This window comes from Pieris rapae, chromosome 7 (genome assembly GCF_905147795.1).
Source record: "Pieris rapae chromosome 7, ilPieRapa1.1, whole genome shotgun sequence".
In the NCBI taxonomy this organism is placed as follows: Eukaryota; Metazoa; Arthropoda; class Insecta; order Lepidoptera; family Pieridae; genus Pieris; species Pieris rapae.
In genome coordinates, this window is record NC_059515.1 from 9899031 (window position 1) to 9919947 (window position 20917).

Consider the following 20917-nt stretch of genomic DNA (forward strand, 5'->3'; position numbering starts at 1 on the left):
GCTTTTCTTAAAGCCACGTCACTTTAGTATCCAATCAAAATGGCGTGTCTATGACTTGTACCGATTGCCGCGAAAATCAATAATGCTTGTAAACAAGCATCGCGCTACATCGTTCTCAATAAAATTACGCGTAAATTCGCGAATGTATTGCTTTTTAGTCCCTTTATAGTTAAATTTTATTGTTTTTGTTGTATTTATTAGTATAATTAATAATGGATACGGCAAATGTAGGATATTCCTACCATTTACCAAATGGTGGATGGAATTATAAAATTCGCAATACCTTGTCACAATTTAGTGACTTGTTTAGCGAATTTAATAAATATATTGCCCCCGCTTATCATCACGATCGGTGTGAGAGGTATGTATTTTCGATTTTGTTTATCAAAAAAAAATAAACCTTTTTCAATATTTTTTCAATAAATATCATTTCAGGTCCGTTCAAATGAGGGTTTATTCGATGCACAAAGGAGAATTTGTAATGGTTTTTATAGCATTTTTTGCTTGTTTCGGTCTTGGAGTATTCATAGGATTAGCAGGTCAAAATCTTTAAATTATTTTTATTTATTTATTTCCTCTCACAAAATTATATATAATACGATTAAACTAAAATATATAACCAGAGATAGAATCATAATATTTACATAAAGTTTGGAAAATTTATAAAAGGGGAAAAACAACAAAAAATAATTAGATACATTTCAGTAAGTAGGTAATACCTAATTTGGCTGTTTTGTGTGATGGGGTAAAAGTGAGGGTAAGTAGTTGAATTAGGGTGTGCTCAAAATTATTTTGCGCTAAGTATTTTCTTAATAGGTTCTCCTTTTAACCATATTCCGTGAATTAAAAAATACTTAAATGATTTATTATTTAATATACAATATTATCAATTTAAATACTTTGCAGGCCCTTCACCCACTATAACCACGTCAATATCAGGGGCAAGTGTCCTCAGGAACGCCTCCTCGATATTTAGCGGTCCCTTTCACCTGCACAGTCCAGCTTTGGGCACGCGTGTCCAACAATTATGGTTATTGGCTGAGATCGTTACTGATAATAATGATGGTGAGTTTGTAGCAGTTTCATTTTTTTAAACCAACCCTTTCTATTCCTCCCGGTCAGCAAATAAAAATATTATTAGAAATAAAATAATAAAGGCCGGCAATGCACTCGCGAGCCCTGTAGCATTCAGTGACCATGGGCGGCGGTATTTAAGATCAGGTAAGCCTTCTAGCCGGTTGCCCCCCCCGTCTATAAAAAATAATATTAATTTAAAATATTAAAAATAATAATAAATAAATTCTTGAAAGGCCGATGAACACACACGCGATGTAAGTGTACTTACTTTACTCTCACCAACAGACAGGTGGATCACCTGATGATCCTCCTGCCTGTTTGCCTCCTATTAAATACAAAAAAGGTTTTTTGGGCCGTTTTTTTATTTAGTATCACTCAATACCTTATTCCTTTACAGAAGAGATATTTGACAAAAGCTTCCAAGTGAGTATATCGATAGATGGCGTTCTCAGCGATCACACCACTACCAACCTTGTACCGGAAACGGAAGCAACGAATCGGTAATTATTAAAACCATACAAATATCTACCAATATATCATTGACGATTTGCTTAACGTGTAACTGAGCATAGAACATTAATTTTTAGAACACAACATTTAAAATGCAAGAAGCAAATATGCGAGGAAGTTATGGTGCTTCATCTGGGTTCGCCCGAGTACACCCATTATATGCTTAACGTACGATTTTACGGTCTCCATGAGTTCCACAAACGCTACAACATACGGGAAGTCATGTTCTATGTAAGTAAATAAAATTTAGGCATCTTGGAATAAGTGTATTGATAGGCTTATGATAATCCTTACGACCGAAAGTTAAAAGTCTGGTAATCAATCAGGCAAGAAAAAAAACAGTGCACGAAAAAAAGTTAAAAATCTAGCAGTCAAGAAAAAAAGTTAAAAGTCTAGCAGTCAAGCAAAAAAAATGTTAGGCGGCCAAGAAAAAAACAGTTCACGAAAAAAGTTAAATGTTAGGCAACAAAGAAAAAAACAGTTTACAAAAAAATTCAAATGTTAGGCAGCCAAGAAAAAATACAGTTCACGAAAAAAGTTAAAAGTCTGGCAGTCAAGAAAAAAGTTAAATGTTAGGCAAAAAAGAAAAAAACAGTTTCCAAAAAAATTCAAATGTTAGGCAGCCAAGAAAAAAACAGAGCACGAAAAAAAGTTAAAAGTCTGGCAGTCAAGAAAAAAGTTTACGGAAAAAGTAAAAATTACAATAATGACAAAAATAAAAAAACAATTATACGTCTAATTGTTTTTTCTCTGAATGTTTGCTAAAGAGAAATTTGAAAGACACACTCGAGACTTCAGAAGTTGCCAAGAACCTTTTGGACCTTGTTGACCTTATTAAGAATACAGAACACAGGCTATCTCCAGATTATATAGTTTCAGATTCACTCGTTAATAACACTTTTTTTAATGTTATTGATATAAAACATTTACGCATGCAATATATATTTAAATAGAGCTTTTTATATATTTGACGATTATTAAAATGATTTTGGGATTGATTTTCTCCAGTTCAAATATCTTACCTTACAAACAATTCGTATGACTCAAAACTTGTCGATTAAAAAGAGTGGCGGAGAGTTTCTTGCCAGTTCTTCTTGCCCGCTCTACGCCCCTAACATATCGTCAACATAAATAAAGGATAGGATATCAAAAAAATATCTGATAAATATAGTTTTGTCTCTTTCGTTTATATGTTACGTGCAACGAGTATGATAAGGATAATTATATTTCTTATTTCAGTTCAAAACTTATAATCCGGGCTTCACTCAAATGGAAACTTGGTTCAGGTTCATCTTCCTTCTCACCACATTTACAGTTGCCGTAAGTTATTTCCTTTGTAATATAAATTAACTGACTTTTTGTCTCTTTCATACACATTGAGTTTGCGTTGCGTTGAAGAGACAATTGAATACAATTGCACAATTGATTATTCTATAAGTCGGCATCATAAATAGAGAATTGAGATATCGTAAACACAAAAATTACATACATTGAGAAAAAAAATATCTTTTCCATTTAGTATTTCTCAATTGATGCTTCTACAAAATTATATTTATTGTAGCCGGTTCGATTCCCGGACGTAGAAAATGGGTAATTACAAAATTATGTTTACTGTTTTTTTACTAGGGTAATTACTTTAGTATAGTGTAATTCATTAATTAGGTTCAATACATTCAACCTGAATATTTCTATATCTATTTAGGGATTGAACCTTTGACCTCAGAGACTTAGCCACTGCACATTAAGCTCTATTGAAATAAAGTTAATTTAATCTGAAATCTTTCCAGTGTTGGTTTGCCCATACATTGCGTAAATACTCAACTCAAGACTGGGCGATTGAACAAAAATGGCTCTCCATTTTATTACCAATGTTATTGTTATATAATGGTACGTATAATTTCTCAAACACATTTTTTCATATATGTTAATGTTGAAGTAACAGAGTATTTCAGATTATTTATTAGTGACTATAGAACCTACACCAATGGTTATTTTTAGTCTATTGGTTTTAAAAATTTAAATTTATTATTCTTAAGTTAAAACCCCCGCCAATATTGCAAGCAAGATGGCGTCGTGCCAGTCCCTATGACGCACTGAGCCAGTAAACAAACGTCATGTTTTTCTGTAAATTGTCTGATTATTTCTCAAAACTATGATTGATTTTAACTTTGTTGAGTGTCGGTTGAAATTGAAATTGAACATTAATAATTTTCAATTCAAAAAAATACGCCAAAATGTTGATGTCAAAATGGCGTCGCACTGGTCGCGGACGTACCAGTAATCAAACGTCATGTTTTTTTGCTTTGAAATTCAAATTTAATATTCTTTTTTTGAAAATCGGAAGGCAAGATGGCGACACACCAGTCCCTATGACGCATACACGCCAGTAAACACTAAAACAATGAAGTTTTTTCGGTGTTCATAATCCTTATATAATTGGTGTTTAGACATAATATAATATTTTGATTAAAATCAGTCGCCAAATTAAACTACAAGATCTTTAATTTTCAGACCCCATTTACCCACTTCGCCTGGTCTCTGGCGGGTGTTTCGCTCCGCTGATAGACTCAGTATTCCAGACCACGTTCCTCGCATGTGTCATGCTCTCCTGGCTCGCTCTATACCATGGGCTCCGACAGGTATACATTATTTTTTTATATTTTTGTTACTGTTAGGAAAAAAAATCGGTTGTCTGTAAAGTCGGTTTACTGACGTCATAAGAAAATACTGATGGAACAGTTGCTTTCAAAAGAAAATTTTAATTTTATTTGAAAGATATTTTGTATTGATATACACTATAGCGGGTTAAATGAAAATCTCAATTGCATTGATCACGGTGCATTTATTTGTACGCATAAATACAATTATATCAATTTTTTAACAAACGAACGCGGAGGCCGATAGTGCCTCTTTGTCGCTCGTTCCGCGCTCTCACACTCGCTCTCGCTCTTGCACTTGCCCTTGAATCAGAGCGACGTAACGCCGCATGAGTCATGTTTTCTTCTTTTCCATTGAAATATAAGACGTTGTCACGTCAAAAATGTTTATCCAACTAACAACTATTAATAAATTTGATCCAACCTTGAGGGACTATTTTTTTTTTTAATTTAGCCTTCGCACTCGCAAGCCCGCTGAGAGACTCTTGAGACTGTCCATGTCTGCCTTATTGACAACATGGTATCCTTTATCATCATATTAACCTCCTGCCCAATAAAAAAAGTAAGCACAAGAAGCGTGACCTCGCGTCATCGGTTGTAAGTATTCTCGCGCAGGAGCCTATCGAACGGTCCCCCTCCTCACTTGGGTATACAAGAAAGACCGAGTACCGGTAAGAGAATGGATGCTGTTAAAAAATCAAAACAGATGATGATCTACTTGGATGGGGCAACAAAATTGAATTATCACTATTTCGTTTGGATACAATTGAGTGCAAGAGAGATAGACGTGGCAAAGCGTACAATAAGCGTAACGGTACAATGAACATAACGTTACAATGAGCGTAACGGGACAATAAGTCTTGGTTTAAAGTAAGCTTTTCTTGTTACAGAACGAGCGAAGTTTCGTATCTTTCTACTTATTGAAAGTGGTCTTAGTGGGATTTGTTTGGACTCCCGCGATGATCATCGCCGTTTGGCAGAAATACTACGGCTTCTACGACCCTACGTTCAATTACTACACGGACCCCAACTTTCGGGTGAGGAAATGTTTTAAATACGATATTTAAAAAATAATAATATGAAATGTGTTTGCCCGAAAAATATAAATCTACTACTAGATCTATACAAAAATATATATATAAAACGATGAGGTTTAGTTTGTGCAAGAAATATAATGTTTTTAATTTATGTATATATATCGCTGACAACTAGCTTAATCAGCCGTTCAATTAAGAGGCTAGCCTGGCCTTGTTTAACTAAACGACGCCGTTTAACTAGCGGCCTGAAAGATAGCCGGCCATAGCGTTTATTAGAACATTTAATAAACTGGCTGGCTAATGCTTAGACAATTTCTACAATACAGTCATTATTAAAAGTTATTAAGTTGTATTTACTAACTTTGCTATGGAACCTTGTTTTCCGAAATAAACAATTAAATTAAATAAAATTATTTGGCAGAAATGAAAAAGGTGAAACATATGATATAAAAATAATTAATTATAATTAAATTGCTTCGGTCAAATTTACATTATTGACTACACACTTCCATTGTATTTGTTGTTTTTCATGAAACTTTGGAAAACACCATTAAAAGTTGTGGTTTGTCGACGCTATATTGACAATTTGAAGAGTTTCGTTTCTAGTTTGAGAGTGGCAAAAGTGGAAGTAAATTCAAATTAACAGTCAAGGCTAGGCAAGTAATGAAACGTCATCGATCCAAGTCATTTGCCTAGCTGTTTAATCAACTGGCTGAATATCTTTCAGGCCGTTAGTTAAACGGCTTATTTGGCTAGTTGGTTGCAACATATCCTAATTATTCGGATACGAATACAATAATGACTCCCAGGTGGCGTTAGTTCATAATTTAATATTAAATTAATTTCAGGTGGTGAAAATATTATTCTTCAGTGCTGTCGCGCTTTACTTTCTGTACCTGCTTATACTTGTTGTTAAGGCTTATAGCGATTTAAGGAATATGCCGTTTTTTGGTAAGAAAATTATTTTACTTGAGGGTAGATATTTATGAAATTAAGTTAAAAAAAACGTGTTGCATTTGGTATTCAAGATGTCCTGGGGCGTTAAATTCAAAATGTCATAGATAGTAAATCTATCTTGATCTTACTATTATTATAATATTATTTTCATTATTCCTACATAATGATGGACCCATGAGACTTCTTCAATAAATAATGCCCTCGTAAGTTGTGGCCTATATTGCAGGCTACTCGATTGTGAGAAAGTTCTTAAAAGGCCGGGAACTCACTCGCGAGCCTTCTGGCATTGAGTGTTCATGGACAGTATAACTTAACTAAAATTTGTTTTTGAAGTTAACTTGTTTTGGCTCGAGGGAGAAAAATGATGGGAGTGAATTTTTATGCATATTTATTTACAAAGACACCGGAATTCTACATCATAAAGTTAGTTCTAGGTGACATGGAAACTATGTTCAAGTTGTATATTCTAGTATTTTTATATTTAAAACTCGTGTTTCGTAACAGTACAATTAAACAGTGTGATAAAATAAATATTATCATGGCGTTTTTAAATCAATTTCATATAGTTACGACGGTGATAGCATTTACTAATAATTTATTTATTACAATAAAATCTTTTTGATTAATTTTAATATGTATCGTTAGTAACTACCTACTGCATTGTAGTTATCTTTTTCCATACGTCAAAGAAGTATAACTTCTAACGCGTGTAAATAAGTACACTCTTTTTTTCAGATATAAGATTGCGTTGTCTATCCATAATCGTAGTATCGGTTTTATCAATAACTACTATTTTGGCTTTACATTCGTGGGGTCCGGCCGCACTACAAGACTACTGGGCCTCTCAGCCAAAGGTCCATTTTGATACATCAGCGCCTTTTATGGCTATGTATGGCCTATTTAATTTTAAATTGTATACTTTGGCCTATTTATTCTCGCCTGGCAGTGGATCTTTACATGGTAAGGATTCTTTAAAATTAAACTTTGGGATGACTTATTTATTGTTTGATAAAAATTTCCGGCCCGAAGGACCAAAACGGAACACACTTTTATTGCTTTGTTAATAAAACACTAGAATTTCCAAGTTATCGATTTAATATCAGATTAATATACAACTGTACAGATTTTAAAATAAAACACTTATTAATACATTTCTGTCAGTCAACATTTTTTTTTTTAAATTTATAAATTGGCTATTTACAGAAACAGCGATAACCAAAGACAATCCGGCTTTTTCTATGATCAATGACTCGGATGAAGACGTCATCTACGGCTCGGACGAAGAAAGCCGCCGACCTCTCAACTCACATTCCAGAGCAAATACAGATAACATAATATGATGCGATATATTTTGATCCTCAACTGTTTTTTCTTCCTCTTGTTATATTATAGACCATTTAGAACAAATTTGTTTTCTTTCACGTTCCAATTTCGAAGTTTCATTCGTTATGACATTTAAAATTTAATAACTCCACAGATTATAATTACAAACTAAAACTTGAAGAATACTTTTCGTTTAACTATAAATTTACTAGCGAAGGATTATTGTATATTTATAAAACTTATTGATCAGCAGCTAAGGAGTTTGTTGGAATCTCGCTTCGGCTTAAAGTCATATATGAAATTGAAAGATGTAGGTAATGCCCATAAATCAACGACTGAATTAAATATATTGCTTCCAAACTTTAACATTCATTAACTATTTGTCAGCTTCTAAACATTATATTCTTTATCTAATTCAAATAAAAGTTATTTCTCAAAATACAAAAATTCGCAAAGGCGTAATTCCTATTATTACTGACAGAACGTATTTGTAGGTTTGGAAGACTGAGATTAGGTATATAGAAAGCAGATTAAAAAATTAAAGCGATAAGTATGGCAGCAGTGCAAGTAAGCATTTCTGACATACGGGAGTCAGACAAAGGGTAAGTAAGATTCATAACAGACTTGCCACTCCATACAGAAGTTATAGTTTGTTTATAGTCTCTGAATCCTACTGTTAGTAGTAAAGCGCAGCAGTTATCTTGCAGTAAAGCGTATTGTAAGAAATATATTTTTCTTAACACATTTTGTTGTATGGTATGATTTGTAGTGCAAGAGCTATATAAATATTTAGGCTACAATCATAAGATCTTGAAATTATGAAAAATACAGTGTAAGCTCCATCTAACGTCCCTTCGTTTTTTTATTTTATCTTGTCTTCCACATTATGATACACATAGACCCATCGTCATTGGAGTAATAATGTAGTTTTTAGGTTGATAAAATTAGTAGAAACTGCGCCGCTGCGTAGTTCCGCTGTCGCTTTATTATCGTAGCTAGAATTCAACACGAATGTCAGCATCATGCATACGAAGCTTCTAAGAAATTCATTCTTTTATTTACAAATTGGGATTGCTTGCACGTGTACTATTGTTTGACCATGACTAATAAGTAGGAGTCATGGATTATCTATACGATATCATATTATTAGTTTCTAACCAACGTTAAATTAACAGACTATGCGCAATAGCATGCAATAATGATAGTACAATGTTTTTATATAAGAAAAACACTCGTCTGAAATAAACTTTTCTTTTTCTAATTCTGATTTTTCTTATCGGAGATAAAATTTTAGACAACTCTATAACGCTAAAAAAGCACAGTCCCTTCAGTATCGTTATATAGAGTTTACACTGTAATTTAATTGGGCCTCATCGTGAGTTGTAATAGAAACTAGAACTAAAAACTGAAATAAAAAAAGATCACGCCCAACTTGTTTTCACAGCATCATCGTGTACAACAACGATACAAGTTACATAAGGACTTTTATTACTCGACAGAACTTCCGACAAAGAAATGAAATTTGATTAATAAAATACACATTTTATTGATAGGATTGAGTCAAAAAATTATAAGATCGAAAGAAATGCATTAAGGAACTTATTCATGGAGTTAAATTATAGCTAAATATCACATTATAAAAATGATAACACAGAGGCCGCCACGTTTGCTACATTCAAATTAAATATAGGATCAATATAGGTACAAAAATGATCTTATCTCTATGAATACTGAACTTATATTTGCATTAATTTCGTAATAACTATGGGAATCTTATACTTAAAATTTGTTGTTCATCAAAAAATCACCAACCGTTAGCCACACAAAATAAACAAAAATGCTTGATAAATTGCATCTTTATTTGGTGTCATGTTCAATTGAATTGCATAATTGTGTACAAGGGTAGGATTCAGAAACGTGACAACTCCCGCATATCAAAATCCAATACACTTTTGACGTACGGGAGTGAGACTTAGCGCTATGAAACAGAAATTGATCTGAATCTTACCCGAGTATATTGACTACCTACACTTTACAATAAAAACATAATTAAAATAAAAACAGTTATTAAAATTGTTAAGTAAATCATTGAATGTCATGTATACAAATATTTCAATTAAGTGTGAAATTAAAGTAAAATGCAGTTTTTTACATTATATTTGTTAAATTAAAATATATTTAAACTATGATTTATGCCAACAGCCATTTCGTGCAACAAAGCGACCGCCATTTTGAACTGACAGAAATGTTACCACCTATAATGATGTTGCCATAATAAAAATGGCATTTCAGAAACAAAACATATGAGAACACTTTTTTGTTAATAATTTACAATAAATAATAAATCAGCATAACTAAATTAAATAATGTCTTCAATCTATAGCTATTGTGTGTAAATTGTTCAAAGAATGTGTAATAAGAATGACGGGGTGGGGTTGTAAAATGAGAGAGGAGATAGGTTTCTCCCGAGCACCACAGGGCTCAGCGGGAATAGCATTAGGTGTAGCAGCTGTGCGCCTCAGGATAGCCCCTCCTCGAATAACACAAGTGGTTCCTGCACGGGGGTCACAGTTCTCATTTACACTAGATTCTTCATCATCTGAACATAGATCAATAACTTCACACTCATTGCCTGCTTTATATAAAGGATCACTGCCTTTAACATCCACATGCATTGGTTCCACTACAGGCTCTACGAACACAACATCTTTGTCTTCGCACTGCCTGCTTAGTGCTTCTCGTTTGAGATTTTCTATGTACTCCTGAATCTTTTCTGGACCCATTCTTTCTATATTTACAGTAATGGGTCTACACTTAAAAACCAACAATTGCCCTTTTAAATCAAGTATTTTCTTATACCGCTGATTTGGGAACACATGTTTTCGATGCCAATAATCTATTGGTCTTTTGTATCTAACTGGAAATGTTTGATTTCTTCCTTTACTAGCTACATTTTTACTAAGTGTTGAAGTACAGCAATACCTTTCTGTTCTTTCTCGAGAATAACTGGTATCCCTATTTACATTAATTTTAGCATTCTTTGTATATGCTAATGATGAAAAAGGATATGGATGACCCCTCTCAACATTTGCTGTACTGCGAGAGTGTCTTGGCTTTGTACCAACTAAACAGTGTTCAGGGGTTTTATCTTTATTTTGAGTGTCTTCTTGTGCAGGCTTAAGTTTTAATGCTGAGAGAAACTCTTCTAAAGTCCCTGTACAAGAACCCGATTTGAAGTTCTTGTTGTTACAAAGTCTCTCATGGGCTTTTAGGACCTCTACATTGTCGAAGTGACTATCACAAGTGTCACATAAATAAATATCAGCTGGTTTATCATACAATACATTCTCATTGCGAAATGTCACCAGTAGACGGCCAGAAGGTGCGTGGTAAAGCGATGTCGTATGGTCGTTGTTGTCAACGTACGTGAGAATGTTTCGAGGATACCGTGCCAAATGAGCAGAGAACCCTAACAAAAACGAACTGTTGTGATACTCATAACATCTTTTCACTAAATTTTTTAATCGCGACAGCCAGTCTTGCGGGACTTTGCAAGGTTTGATGAAGGGGTGCGAGAAAGGAACGTTTCTCGGCCACCAAGGCGGCTGCCGGATGTCTTTCGCAGTATCATGACCCCAAGAACATGTTACCATAAATGTTATGAACTTCTCTAAATCAGCAGATGTGATTTTAGACAGATCTGTAGGGTTACCGTTCGTAAAAAGCAGCGGTAAGTTGGCGATCATGATTGCTGTCGCTTATGGTCACCATCGTCGTCGAAACATAGTCGCTATGATTTTTGCACTGGGTAATGGAATAACGGTAGGTCCACACTTCATTATTGGCATCTGGACAAAGCACTCACTTTGTAACAGTTTTAATTTAGAATAATCACAGTGTCAAGCTTTAAATAATCAAAACTTATAACTTGTTTCGATCTCAAAATAATTAAAAAATTAACAAGCAAGCGCGATTATCCACTAAAAAGAGAAAGAACCATCGGCCACAGGCGTCAACTACAGAGTACAGGCTACAGTACAGAAGTTTGGCTAATGCCTAGATCTGATAGAGTTTTCTTAGTCTGTGGGTAATAATCTATGGTGACAGCGTACTATGTTTTAAATTATTTATACTAATAGTTTTAAATATCTACAGGTATTCATTATTCACTAGCGATACTTTCATTGCATAATCAGTGACTTCAATTTTCAAAGTATTTATTTGTGTTGTATCCAACTTAGAGAGTCAATTGCTATTTTTTTTTCTATAGCTATGACATCTGACAGCTAATGAGAAGTTTTATGTTGCAACTTGCAGCCTGTTTACACTTTACAGGCACTCGGCAGTAGGGGAGTTCGGAATTTGGAATTCCATCTGCTGACTGCTGCTAAACTTTTCAGATTTTCTGTCGTGATTATACCAGTATAAATGATATAGCTTTAACGCTATTGTTAACAATTACCTAACAAAACAAATAATATGATAAACCACTAACACAGGATTTAATATTTCCGGCTATTAATTCTTTATCATGGTAAGCAATACAAAACGAGTTGTGTTTTTTTTTTGTTTTACTTAAACGTGTATTAAATAATGAATATGGATTCCAGGCAACAAACAGTAATAACAGCTCACCTGGACATTCTCCTTCCTCTACAACTTTAGAAGCAGTTGACTATGAGTAAGTTTATTCCTTCCTTCGTTTCTTAATTCAACTTTATTCAACAATTTCTTTGTTTAAAGTCCCATTTATGAAACAATTGTAAACATAATATAAATAAGTAAAATTTTTATTATATAAATAGTTTTGTATGAACTAATAATTTATTCATAGTAATGGTGATTTATTTAAAACATTTTTCCCATTTCAGCTTACAGTTTCCAACATGGTCAATGGAGTATTTAAAAAAAGCAGCAATGCAACAAAGACTAGTGAGACCTCGCAGCCTTGCCTGGGCAATCATGCTTAATGCTATTCCACCTCCTTCTGGTGATATTTTATTAAGGTAACATTTCTTAGTGGAATTTAAAAGAATTTGTAATAGCCATGGGAAAGTATAAAAAATATTGCTTCTGTATGAAATTATGTAGTTCAACAAAGATTAACATGTTAGAAATATAAATGAAAAGATTTTAACTGTAATTTATATACTAATCACTAAACCCTGTTATCTATACTTCATTTGGGGGCAAAGTTTTGGGGCAATTTTGATATAATCATTGGAATCAATAAAAACTATGTTGATTTACTCACTAATATATCAAAGATCTGATTCATACTTGACAAAGCTCAAAGTTATAGTGATTTTTAAATAAATAAGAAATGAAAGATTTTATTATTATAGTATATACTTAATATATTAATTTAACAATATTTTTTCCAAATATTATGAAGTCATAATTGCTTGCTTGTAAAAATCCATTTCAGATATGAAGCTCACTAAAACATAAGTAACATATCACAGCCTTAGCAACTATATATTCAGAGTATCATTTAAAATAGATTTTTCTCATTACAGCATACACGGCCATAGAAATTTCTACAATGACCTTAGAAATAAACTTTCTATGGACCCTCGTGCTGTCATTGGAGATGATCCCCTGTCACAGAATGATGAGGTAAAAATAAAATTAATTATTTTGTGTGGTCATATACATACTTAAATCAATAAAATTATGATTTTTACATTTCCCCTCTTAAAAAAGAAAATAGTAGAAAACACCAACTGTTATAATATCATATATGATTATCAGCCACAGAACACTTATACACTCATAATTAAGGCTACACTTTTTTTCTAGAGTGCATGGAAGCAGCATTTTTGCGATAATGAACTAAAGGCGTTAATATTACAAGATGTGGTGCGGACATTTCCTGATGAAACATACTTTAGAGATAAAGATGTCCAAGACACAATGGTTAGTTCAGATAGCATTTTAATACTTAAATTTAGTACAATGACATTTTATACCTAATTTCAGTTATATGTAATGGTCTAAGGTCCGGCTGCAGGCAGCTCATCAGTTATTTGCTAAAAACCAATTTTTTATGTCTATATACAATTAGGAGAATGTATACTTATCTACCAAATTCCTATCAAAATTTTTAGTCAATTATTTTGACTTGAATTTTGGGAAAACATTTCGTTCACTTGTTATTTAAATAAAATATTATTTACATGATGATAATAATTTACATAAAGATTTTAAAATGGCACGGGTGCCGTTGATCACGTGGCCGCACTACTTTGCAGCCAGGTGCAAACAGGTATGATTTTGATACATTTATACCTTTATAACATACATTTATTAATTATATATCAAATTGAAGCAATTTCTTTCAATTAATTAATCGTATATGGGTGCCTAGACAAATCTGACAGAAAATAAGGGTTGCCCGCTTTTAAAGATGATAAATATCTAAGGTGAAATTTTAGCAAATAACCGATGAGCGAAGTAATCCTACAGCCAGCCGGATCTCGTACTCTAATATTTCACACTTATAACTGTTAGTAGACAATACAGTATAATAATCAGACTATCCGCCAATTTAAAAACTGGAAGCTTTGTGAAAGTTCTTCAAATACGATAAATACTAGTTCCACAAACAAGTACCTTTTTATGTTTTATTACTATGATAATTTTTTAAGGTTCGAGTTTTATTTTTCTGGTCTCGCGCTCATCCCAGTCCGGGATATAGACAAGGAATGCACGAAGTTCTAGCACCTTTACTCTTTGAATTACATTGTGACAGACAAAAAGCTAAACAGCATACTTTGAGGTAAAATTAATTTAATATTATTCAGAAATTTGAGTTGCAGACAATTTGTATTTTTATTTTTTATTTTGTGTGCTAATATGTGACATCATATTCTTGTATATTTATTAAGTATAAATATTGTTAAAATTTAGGACTTATAAAATAAATAAGTAGGTGTTCAGTTTCTTTAAAAAAATACACCTACTCTATACCTACTCTACTAGTTTTTTTTGACTCTATCTAGTACATCTTAGATTTGAACCTCAGCTCTCCACCATTAGTGTTCTCTTTCTAAGTGCAGATAAATACTCACTCGTACTGTGGAAGAAAACATCGTCAGGAAACTGGTTAAAGACTAAGTGGTCATCGTGGTCTTTTATGTATCAGAAAAAGAAGGCTGAACACCTTGCTTATCAATGAAAATAAATGATAACGAAACAGATACAGAAGTCTGAGACACAGATACAAAATTCTGGCAGCACCACTAGAATTTTTAATCATAAAAATATAATAAATTTGATTTTGTTATTTTAGTGATACACTGCTGAATTATTTAGAAGAAGACTACCTTGAACATGATAGCTAGTGAGTATTATATATTTTTTTAATTCTAAAACTTAAAAAAAATTTCTTGTACAAAAGTCTTAAATATAAAAGTGTATACCTTTTCTTACTTGCAGTATGCTATTCAGTGCTGTAATGAAAGGTTTAGAGCAATTCTATAGCACAGGAGATATTATTCCGACCTCATGTGGCCGACTACCTCTGTCTAGGTCTCTACATGTATGTATAAATATGATATTTAAAAATGGAAAATATTTTTTACGAGATTACAAACAACACAATCATAATTAAAACTTTCACCATAAGACTAATAAATATACACGCCACATCATGAGAATAAAAAGCAACAAAAGAACTAATCTACTACTACTAGGTCAGTAAAACCCCTCGGGATCCATCCTTTTATAGAGTAAGCCTGATTAATAACTGCCAAAATATTGCCAAAAACGCTAAAATGTTATAGTCCGGCTCGAAGGACCTTTTATAGAAAAACTAAAAAAGTCTTTGATTATTTGAAATTTTATTAGTTATATGGTCTAAGTGTACACATACATTACGTCTATACAAATTTATAAAGTGCATTATTTTTTAATTTCATGTTAGCTATGGTTAGTACTTGGGTAACTTCTAGGTTTATTTGAAAAATAAGAAATAAATGTGATAGTGTTTTGTAGATGTACCAAAATTGTTGTGCGACTATACTTTATTATAAAGCTTTTTAAACACATTTTAGAATCAAAACGAAGCGGTAAGATATTTGGAACGTGTGCGGGAGGAATATTTGACGTCCGCAGACCCGGAGCTCGCGAAACACCTCATGGAATGCAATATATCTATGGAACTTTTTGGCATGTGAGTTATTTCATTTCGTCTCATGTCTACTGTTATTGAAAATTCGACGGAGCCGGCTGCACGCACAAAAAACACGACGCATGCGGCGTTACCTTGCTCTTGACGCATGCGGTGGTCAGAGAGAGCATGACTACAACATTCCTTTAATATTATTTTTATGCCAGTCAAAAAGAAACTGGAACCTTTCCGTCTAGACATTTTTAGCATGGACTTTATTTTTCATGAATAGGATTAGATTAGATATAGAGAAAATAATATGATAAAAATTTTAAGATTCTTTGTCGGTACTAAAAAATATGTACGTGATGTAGTGGTGGGGATGGGGGTAGTCATAAAGTTCATCAGATGCTTTAAATAACAAACATCCTCTATTTTGTTTTACTCTTTATTAACCACTCCCGAACATATAGAACTATAACAACCGAATATTATTGAAATAATGTAATGTTAATTGCTATGTAACAAATGAATGCCATTTAACAGTCAAATAGAGTCAAAAAGAGTGCCTACGTCTGGCTATGCTTTCGGGGTGTAACTCCCGTGAGTAAAGTTAATTGCACAAGTTAAGTTAAGGTAACAGTTGAAGAGAGTGCCTGCGTCCGGATCCAGCAAGGCTGTGGGTACCTGTACTAAAATGTATTTTTTAAAAAATTACGCCATTTCTATCAAATCAATCGCCATGTAATCACCTTTTCAGAAGTTAAATATCACTGCCGTCTAATGGTTTTAAGGGTAAGGTGATTAAATTTTTAAAGGCAAGGTTCGTGTGTGGTTCAAATTTCGTGGGCATGTGTTACAATAATTATTAACACATTATTATGGCATTATTAATAGGACATTTAACATTTAATCAATCTGGATCTATCTTACTCCATAATTTCTGTTGAAAACCTTGTTGCATTCTTCGAATGAAGATAATTTTTTTCAGTCGCTGGCTTCGGCTCCTATTCGGCCGAGAGTTTCCTCGTACGGAAATACCTAATCTGTGGAGTTTTATATTCTCTGATGGGCCGATGTTACCCAATTTGCACCATATCGTTGTCGCTATGCTCATGTCGATACGGACTGCTTGTAAGTTATTTATTGTTTTATTATATGAAAATCTTACTAAATACATTGTTTAAGGTTTTAGGTTAAAACAAAAACACATCATTTATTCGTATAGTTATGTCTTTATGAACGTATGTTAAAACTGGCAAGAAACTCCGTGAATTATAAATCAAAAAGATATCATATAAAATAGTTTTAACATAAAATAGGTGTACTTGAAATTCTTTAAGTATGTTAATTGACTAAAAGACAAAATAAATTAATTATTACTAAGGTAAAAGCCCCAATAGATGATCATGTGTATGTAGTATATGATCACTCTATGTATTTGTGTATAAATACATTATTGTGTACTGCTTACACACTGTAGGTGCTAATGATAATATGTATAAATAAAAAAATCTGCGTTTACTGCACAAGATGTTATGCGACAGAATTTCCATTTAAAGTTCTTTAAATATTTAACTACTAAACGAATACATTACCCAATAGCGTGTTTCTCTCGGTCTCTCTTTCTCACTATCTCTCAATCTCTCTTATGTTCAACAAAAACGCTGCACATATTTGTGACGTTCCGTAAAAAATTTACCCTCATGCGCCTAAAGAAGTTTCACTTCAACAATCACATTTGCACCATTGTTAATAAAGTCTTCAATCTCTTAATCACAGTCTGAATACACACACACAAGAATACTTATTAAGAAACAGTACGTACTTATATACTTTCAGTACTAGAATGCGACACGGGTGGTGCGCTGTCTCTACTGATGCGTCCGTCAAGTGCGTCCGCAGGACACGTTTGTGCTCTGAGCCTCCATTTGCGAGATCCCGTGAGATATCCCTCACCACCTGCTCAACTCAATAACAGGTGAAGACTTTTTTAATACCTAGTATTTTTCGTGTTTCTTTTAATACCTAGTATTGACTTTATCTGATGTGATTCAGTTGTTATTGATATGTCAGTTTGACACATGACAATTACCGTATTGGGGCACTGGACAAGCACAATGAAGACGGGCAAATTAACTGTAAAAATTGTCACGTGACCACTACACAGATTCGATACAGCTTCAAAATACATAAAATCGTCATTGTAATTCAAACTTTAATCTAATTTCATAAGCTGTCAAATCGTTTTGTTTTGTTACGAAGTTTGACATACTAATTAGAATATAGACCTTAGTATTGTGACATAAAAAGATAGAAATAATTACACAAATATTTAATGAAGAAAAATCAATGACAATTATTAATGATAAATTATTACTAATGTCCTATGTGCAGTGAATAATGAAAACCCATATCTTAGTCACGATAGTGCAATAGACGCAGCTAATTCGGAATACAGCTACTATGAAAAGGCGGAAGACGAGGCCGAGACAGACGGATCTGAGGGTTTGGCCGAAGGCGGAGACGTGGCTCGCTCTCTGGCGGCTTTGGCCCTGCTCAGGGCACGGCTGCCCGCGGCAGTCGCCGCTCTGCAAGCTGCCTTGCCCCGACCGCCCCCGGACGCCATACCAGCCTTGGAACAGATCGCTCAAGTGAGAATCTATCAAATAATTGAACAATATTCACTATTAACAGGACGGATTAGATTATTATTAGCTCACAATTTATTTATTTTTTTTAATTTGTCTCCTATATTTGAATTTATTTTTTAACGTTATATAAATATTTAGTCAGCTCATATTTGAGCGCCGTGGTCAGCAAGAAAGCGTCTGCAGCGGACTATCTGTTTCCACCGGTTTCTGTACATCGCGTCTCATGGCAGTGTTCAGTTTTGAGGCATCTTCCTTAAAACTGCCTGGAAAACTTGGAGAAACTGATCGTAATACCAACCACGATCAGTTTTTCCAAGTTCTCCAAGTTTCTACACCATACAGGAAGATAGGAACTGTTTTAGATAGGGAAACTATATTATTTAATAATTGTAAAATACCGTTATAATATAAAAAATGCGTGCGTATAAAGTAGGTACACATGTCAGAATTGAAACTTCTTTGTAATTAAAACGAATCAATAGATGATGAATATAGATATACAAATACATCACTCCATGTATTTGTATATCTATATTCACACTGCTTACCGACCTGTATACGTGCTAATGATGATATAAATAAATAACTAGCGGCCTGAACATCATCCAGGCTGCTAGTTAAACGACGCTGTTTCGTAAAGAGACTACGTTGTTAATTGAACGGCTAATAAATTTTCATCCCAAAGGTACCACTTTGTTACCAGACTTTAAGATGTTTATACCTTATAAAACTTTTGATTTTTTTTTACTACACCTATTTTACTTTTCCTTTTCCGTCTATTATACATTATATACATTATGTAATAGACAATAACTCACTCGAATGTTTTATTACAGCTTTCCGCCTTACTGCAATGCCGAAACCACGATTTGATTGATGTCGAAACGGCATTAGAAGCGGCGGAAAACCAGACATTATTCTCCGTTGGACGGCGTCAACTCGTCCCTGTGATGCTGGGAAGGAATAAACCAAAAGTGAACCAGGTCAAGGTGAACCAAGCTAAAGTGAATCAAGTGAAAGTGATAAATAAAGTGAAAGAAGTGCCATTACAAGTGTTCCATCAAGTTGAATGCGATTCCACAAGTGATTTGCCATTCCAGGACCCCCTACGATTACGGACAGAGTGACTACGGAGGAAAATTATGCTGTTCAGTTACTATCATTAATTATTCATAACTTTGAATAATTCATGATATTTATTCAGCATAATAATATCTTTATACTTTCCAATAGACTAATAAATAATTTTTACAACTATTGTTTACAGCATAAATAATTAAAATAAGCTTTTATTCTTATTTAAGATATTTTTTAATATGGATACTAGTTTTTTGTGAACAAATCCATTGCAGGATTTGACAACTTTGTCAATGACTTGACAATTGACTAATCTGTCAAAACCCTAATCAAACATGCCTTGTGTGCCATTGAAAGTGCGAAAAACGAGAAATAATACAAACATTGTATTACAGTATGTGTGATAATAAGTGTTCAATAAGGATAATTCAAATGTGATTTGTGATTAGTCTTAACTGAATAATTTTTTCTATGTTTAAGGAATCCTATAGTGTAATGGGTTTAGTAAAAATTAGGTACATATAGATTTTTATATTTTCTTTATCTCAATCAACATCTTATTGATGTGTACATTTGGAGTAACAGCTAAATTCACAGCAGCTAAGCTTTGTCTATGATCATTTTAATTTTAAGTAAATATAATGATGATATGAATGCAATATTATTATTCAAAGTTGTGATTGGATTCTGGATCTCAAATATGTAAAATATTTACATAGCTCAGAAATAGAAATTATGTTGTCCTTTAATATATATATAAAATGTTACTGTTTTGTATGTAAGTGCAAAATGTTTGGATCAAATAAAAGAAATTTGCTTTTAAAAATGTGTTTGTGATATTGTTAAACATCCTATTTTACATTTTAATATGAGTTGTTATCATCAAAGGTAAAAAATTAAATCAATGAAATCTTAATTTATATAAATCTCGTGTCACAATGATTGTCTGATTTGTGTGTGTTTCTGTGATTCTGAACAAGGCAATAGAGTACCAACCTCTTATAGCTGCACCATGTGACAGAATCAATAATCAACTTATATGCAACAGGAACTATCACATACAATTGAAAGAAGAGGAACGATTAGTCTACCCTGAATGAGCTACGTATATACACAGACGGTTCAAAAACAGGGTGTGGCCGGCGCTGGTATATTCTCACTTCATCTCAACAACATACACCTACCCCTAGGCACACAGAGCTCGATCTTTCAATGCGAATGTGTCGCCTTAACAGAGCCAGAGCCGTGCAGCGGTTAGGAGTTAATGACTTTTGCATCAAGGTCGTATCCGACAGTGCATCCGTGCTGATGGCGCTCGGAAACAAAAAGATAAACAGTAAACTAATACTGGAGTGTCATGAAGCACTGGAGGCCTTAACATTAACCAATAGGGTTACCTTGCAGTGGATAAAAGGACACAGTGGCTCTCTCGGCAATGATGCTGCCGACGAACTTGCGAGAAGAGGCTCCGGAATGACGCCTGATGGCCCGTATCCGCTCCTTCCCTTGCCC

At 33.5% G+C, this 20917-nt stretch overlaps 3 protein-coding genes across 5 annotated transcripts; 2 read left to right on the forward strand and 1 right to left on the reverse strand.

Moving 5' to 3' along the window:
• The first annotated feature begins 73 nt into the window (after positions 1 to 73).
• On the forward strand, positions 74 to 8016 carry LOC111001412 (transmembrane protein 181). Its single transcript, XM_022271307.2, has 12 exons — positions 74 to 361; positions 436 to 539; positions 907 to 1065; positions 1475 to 1577; positions 1665 to 1818; positions 2827 to 2907; positions 3375 to 3474; positions 4099 to 4226; positions 5135 to 5281; positions 6130 to 6232; positions 6974 to 7198; positions 7442 to 8016. The coding sequence occupies exons 1-12, from the start codon at positions 213 to 215 to the stop codon at positions 7576 to 7578; spliced, it is 1590 nt and encodes a 529-aa protein (XP_022126999.2). The 5' UTR covers positions 74 to 212; the 3' UTR covers positions 7579 to 8016.
• Positions 8017 to 9401: 1385 nt separating this feature from the next.
• LOC111001413 lies at positions 9402 to 11594 on the reverse strand. The gene has a single exon (XM_022271308.2). The coding sequence runs from the start codon at positions 11305 to 11307 to the stop codon at positions 9934 to 9936; it is 1374 nt and encodes a 457-aa protein (XP_022127000.2). The 5' UTR covers positions 11308 to 11594; the 3' UTR covers positions 9402 to 9933.
• A 272-nt stretch (positions 11595 to 11866) lies between these two features.
• LOC111001420 (TBC1 domain family member 5) lies at positions 11867 to 20179 on the forward strand. 3 transcript variants are annotated; one of them, XM_045628945.1, is made up of 14 exons: positions 11867 to 12095; positions 12172 to 12242; positions 12433 to 12567; positions 13081 to 13180; positions 13364 to 13480; positions 14212 to 14342; positions 14856 to 14906; positions 15002 to 15104; positions 15619 to 15737; positions 16666 to 16808; positions 17517 to 17655; positions 17911 to 17912; positions 18072 to 18328; positions 19165 to 20179. In XM_045628945.1, the coding sequence occupies exons 1-14, from the start codon at positions 12093 to 12095 to the stop codon at positions 19453 to 19455; spliced, it is 1662 nt and encodes a 553-aa protein (XP_045484901.1). In that variant the 5' UTR covers positions 11867 to 12092; the 3' UTR covers positions 19456 to 20179. The 3 variants fall into 3 exon arrangements, with proteins under 3 accessions (XP_045484901.1, XP_022127008.2, XP_045484902.1); XM_022271316.2 differs by lacking the exon at positions 17911 to 17912 and having other exon boundaries at positions 11869 to 12095; positions 18097 to 18328; positions 19165 to 20177; XM_045628946.1 differs by lacking the exons at positions 11867 to 12095; positions 12172 to 12242; positions 12433 to 12567 and having other exon boundaries at positions 13093 to 13180; positions 13366 to 13480.
• Positions 20180 to 20917: the final 738 nt, after the last annotated feature.

What these genes read in the sequence shown, in the direction of transcription:
- LOC111001413 (XM_022271308.2), bottom strand. Translation starts at nt 11,307, where the DNA reads ATGATCGCCAACTTACCGCTGCTTTTTACGAACGGTAACCCTACAGAT.
- LOC111001420 (XM_045628945.1), top strand. An exon ending in AAGATGTCCAAGACACAATG is followed by an intron (nt 13,481 to 14,211) that starts GTTAGTTCAGAT and finishes TAATTTTTTAAG; the next exon opens with GTTCGAGTTTTATTTTTCTG. An exon ending in GCTAAACAGCATACTTTGAG is followed by an intron (nt 14,343 to 14,855) that starts GTAAAATTAATT and finishes TTGTTATTTTAG; the next exon opens with TGATACACTGCTGAATTATT.
- LOC111001412 (XM_022271307.2), top strand. Translation starts at nt 213, where the DNA reads ATGGATACGGCAAATGTAGGATATTCCTACCATTTACCAAATGGTGGA. An exon ending in AATGTTATTGTTATATAATG is followed by an intron (nt 3,475 to 4,098) that starts GTACGTATAATT and finishes TTTAATTTTCAG; the next exon opens with ACCCCATTTACCCACTTCGC. An exon ending in AAGGAATATGCCGTTTTTTG is followed by an intron (nt 6,233 to 6,973) that starts GTAAGAAAATTA and finishes TCTTTTTTTCAG; the next exon opens with ATATAAGATTGCGTTGTCTA.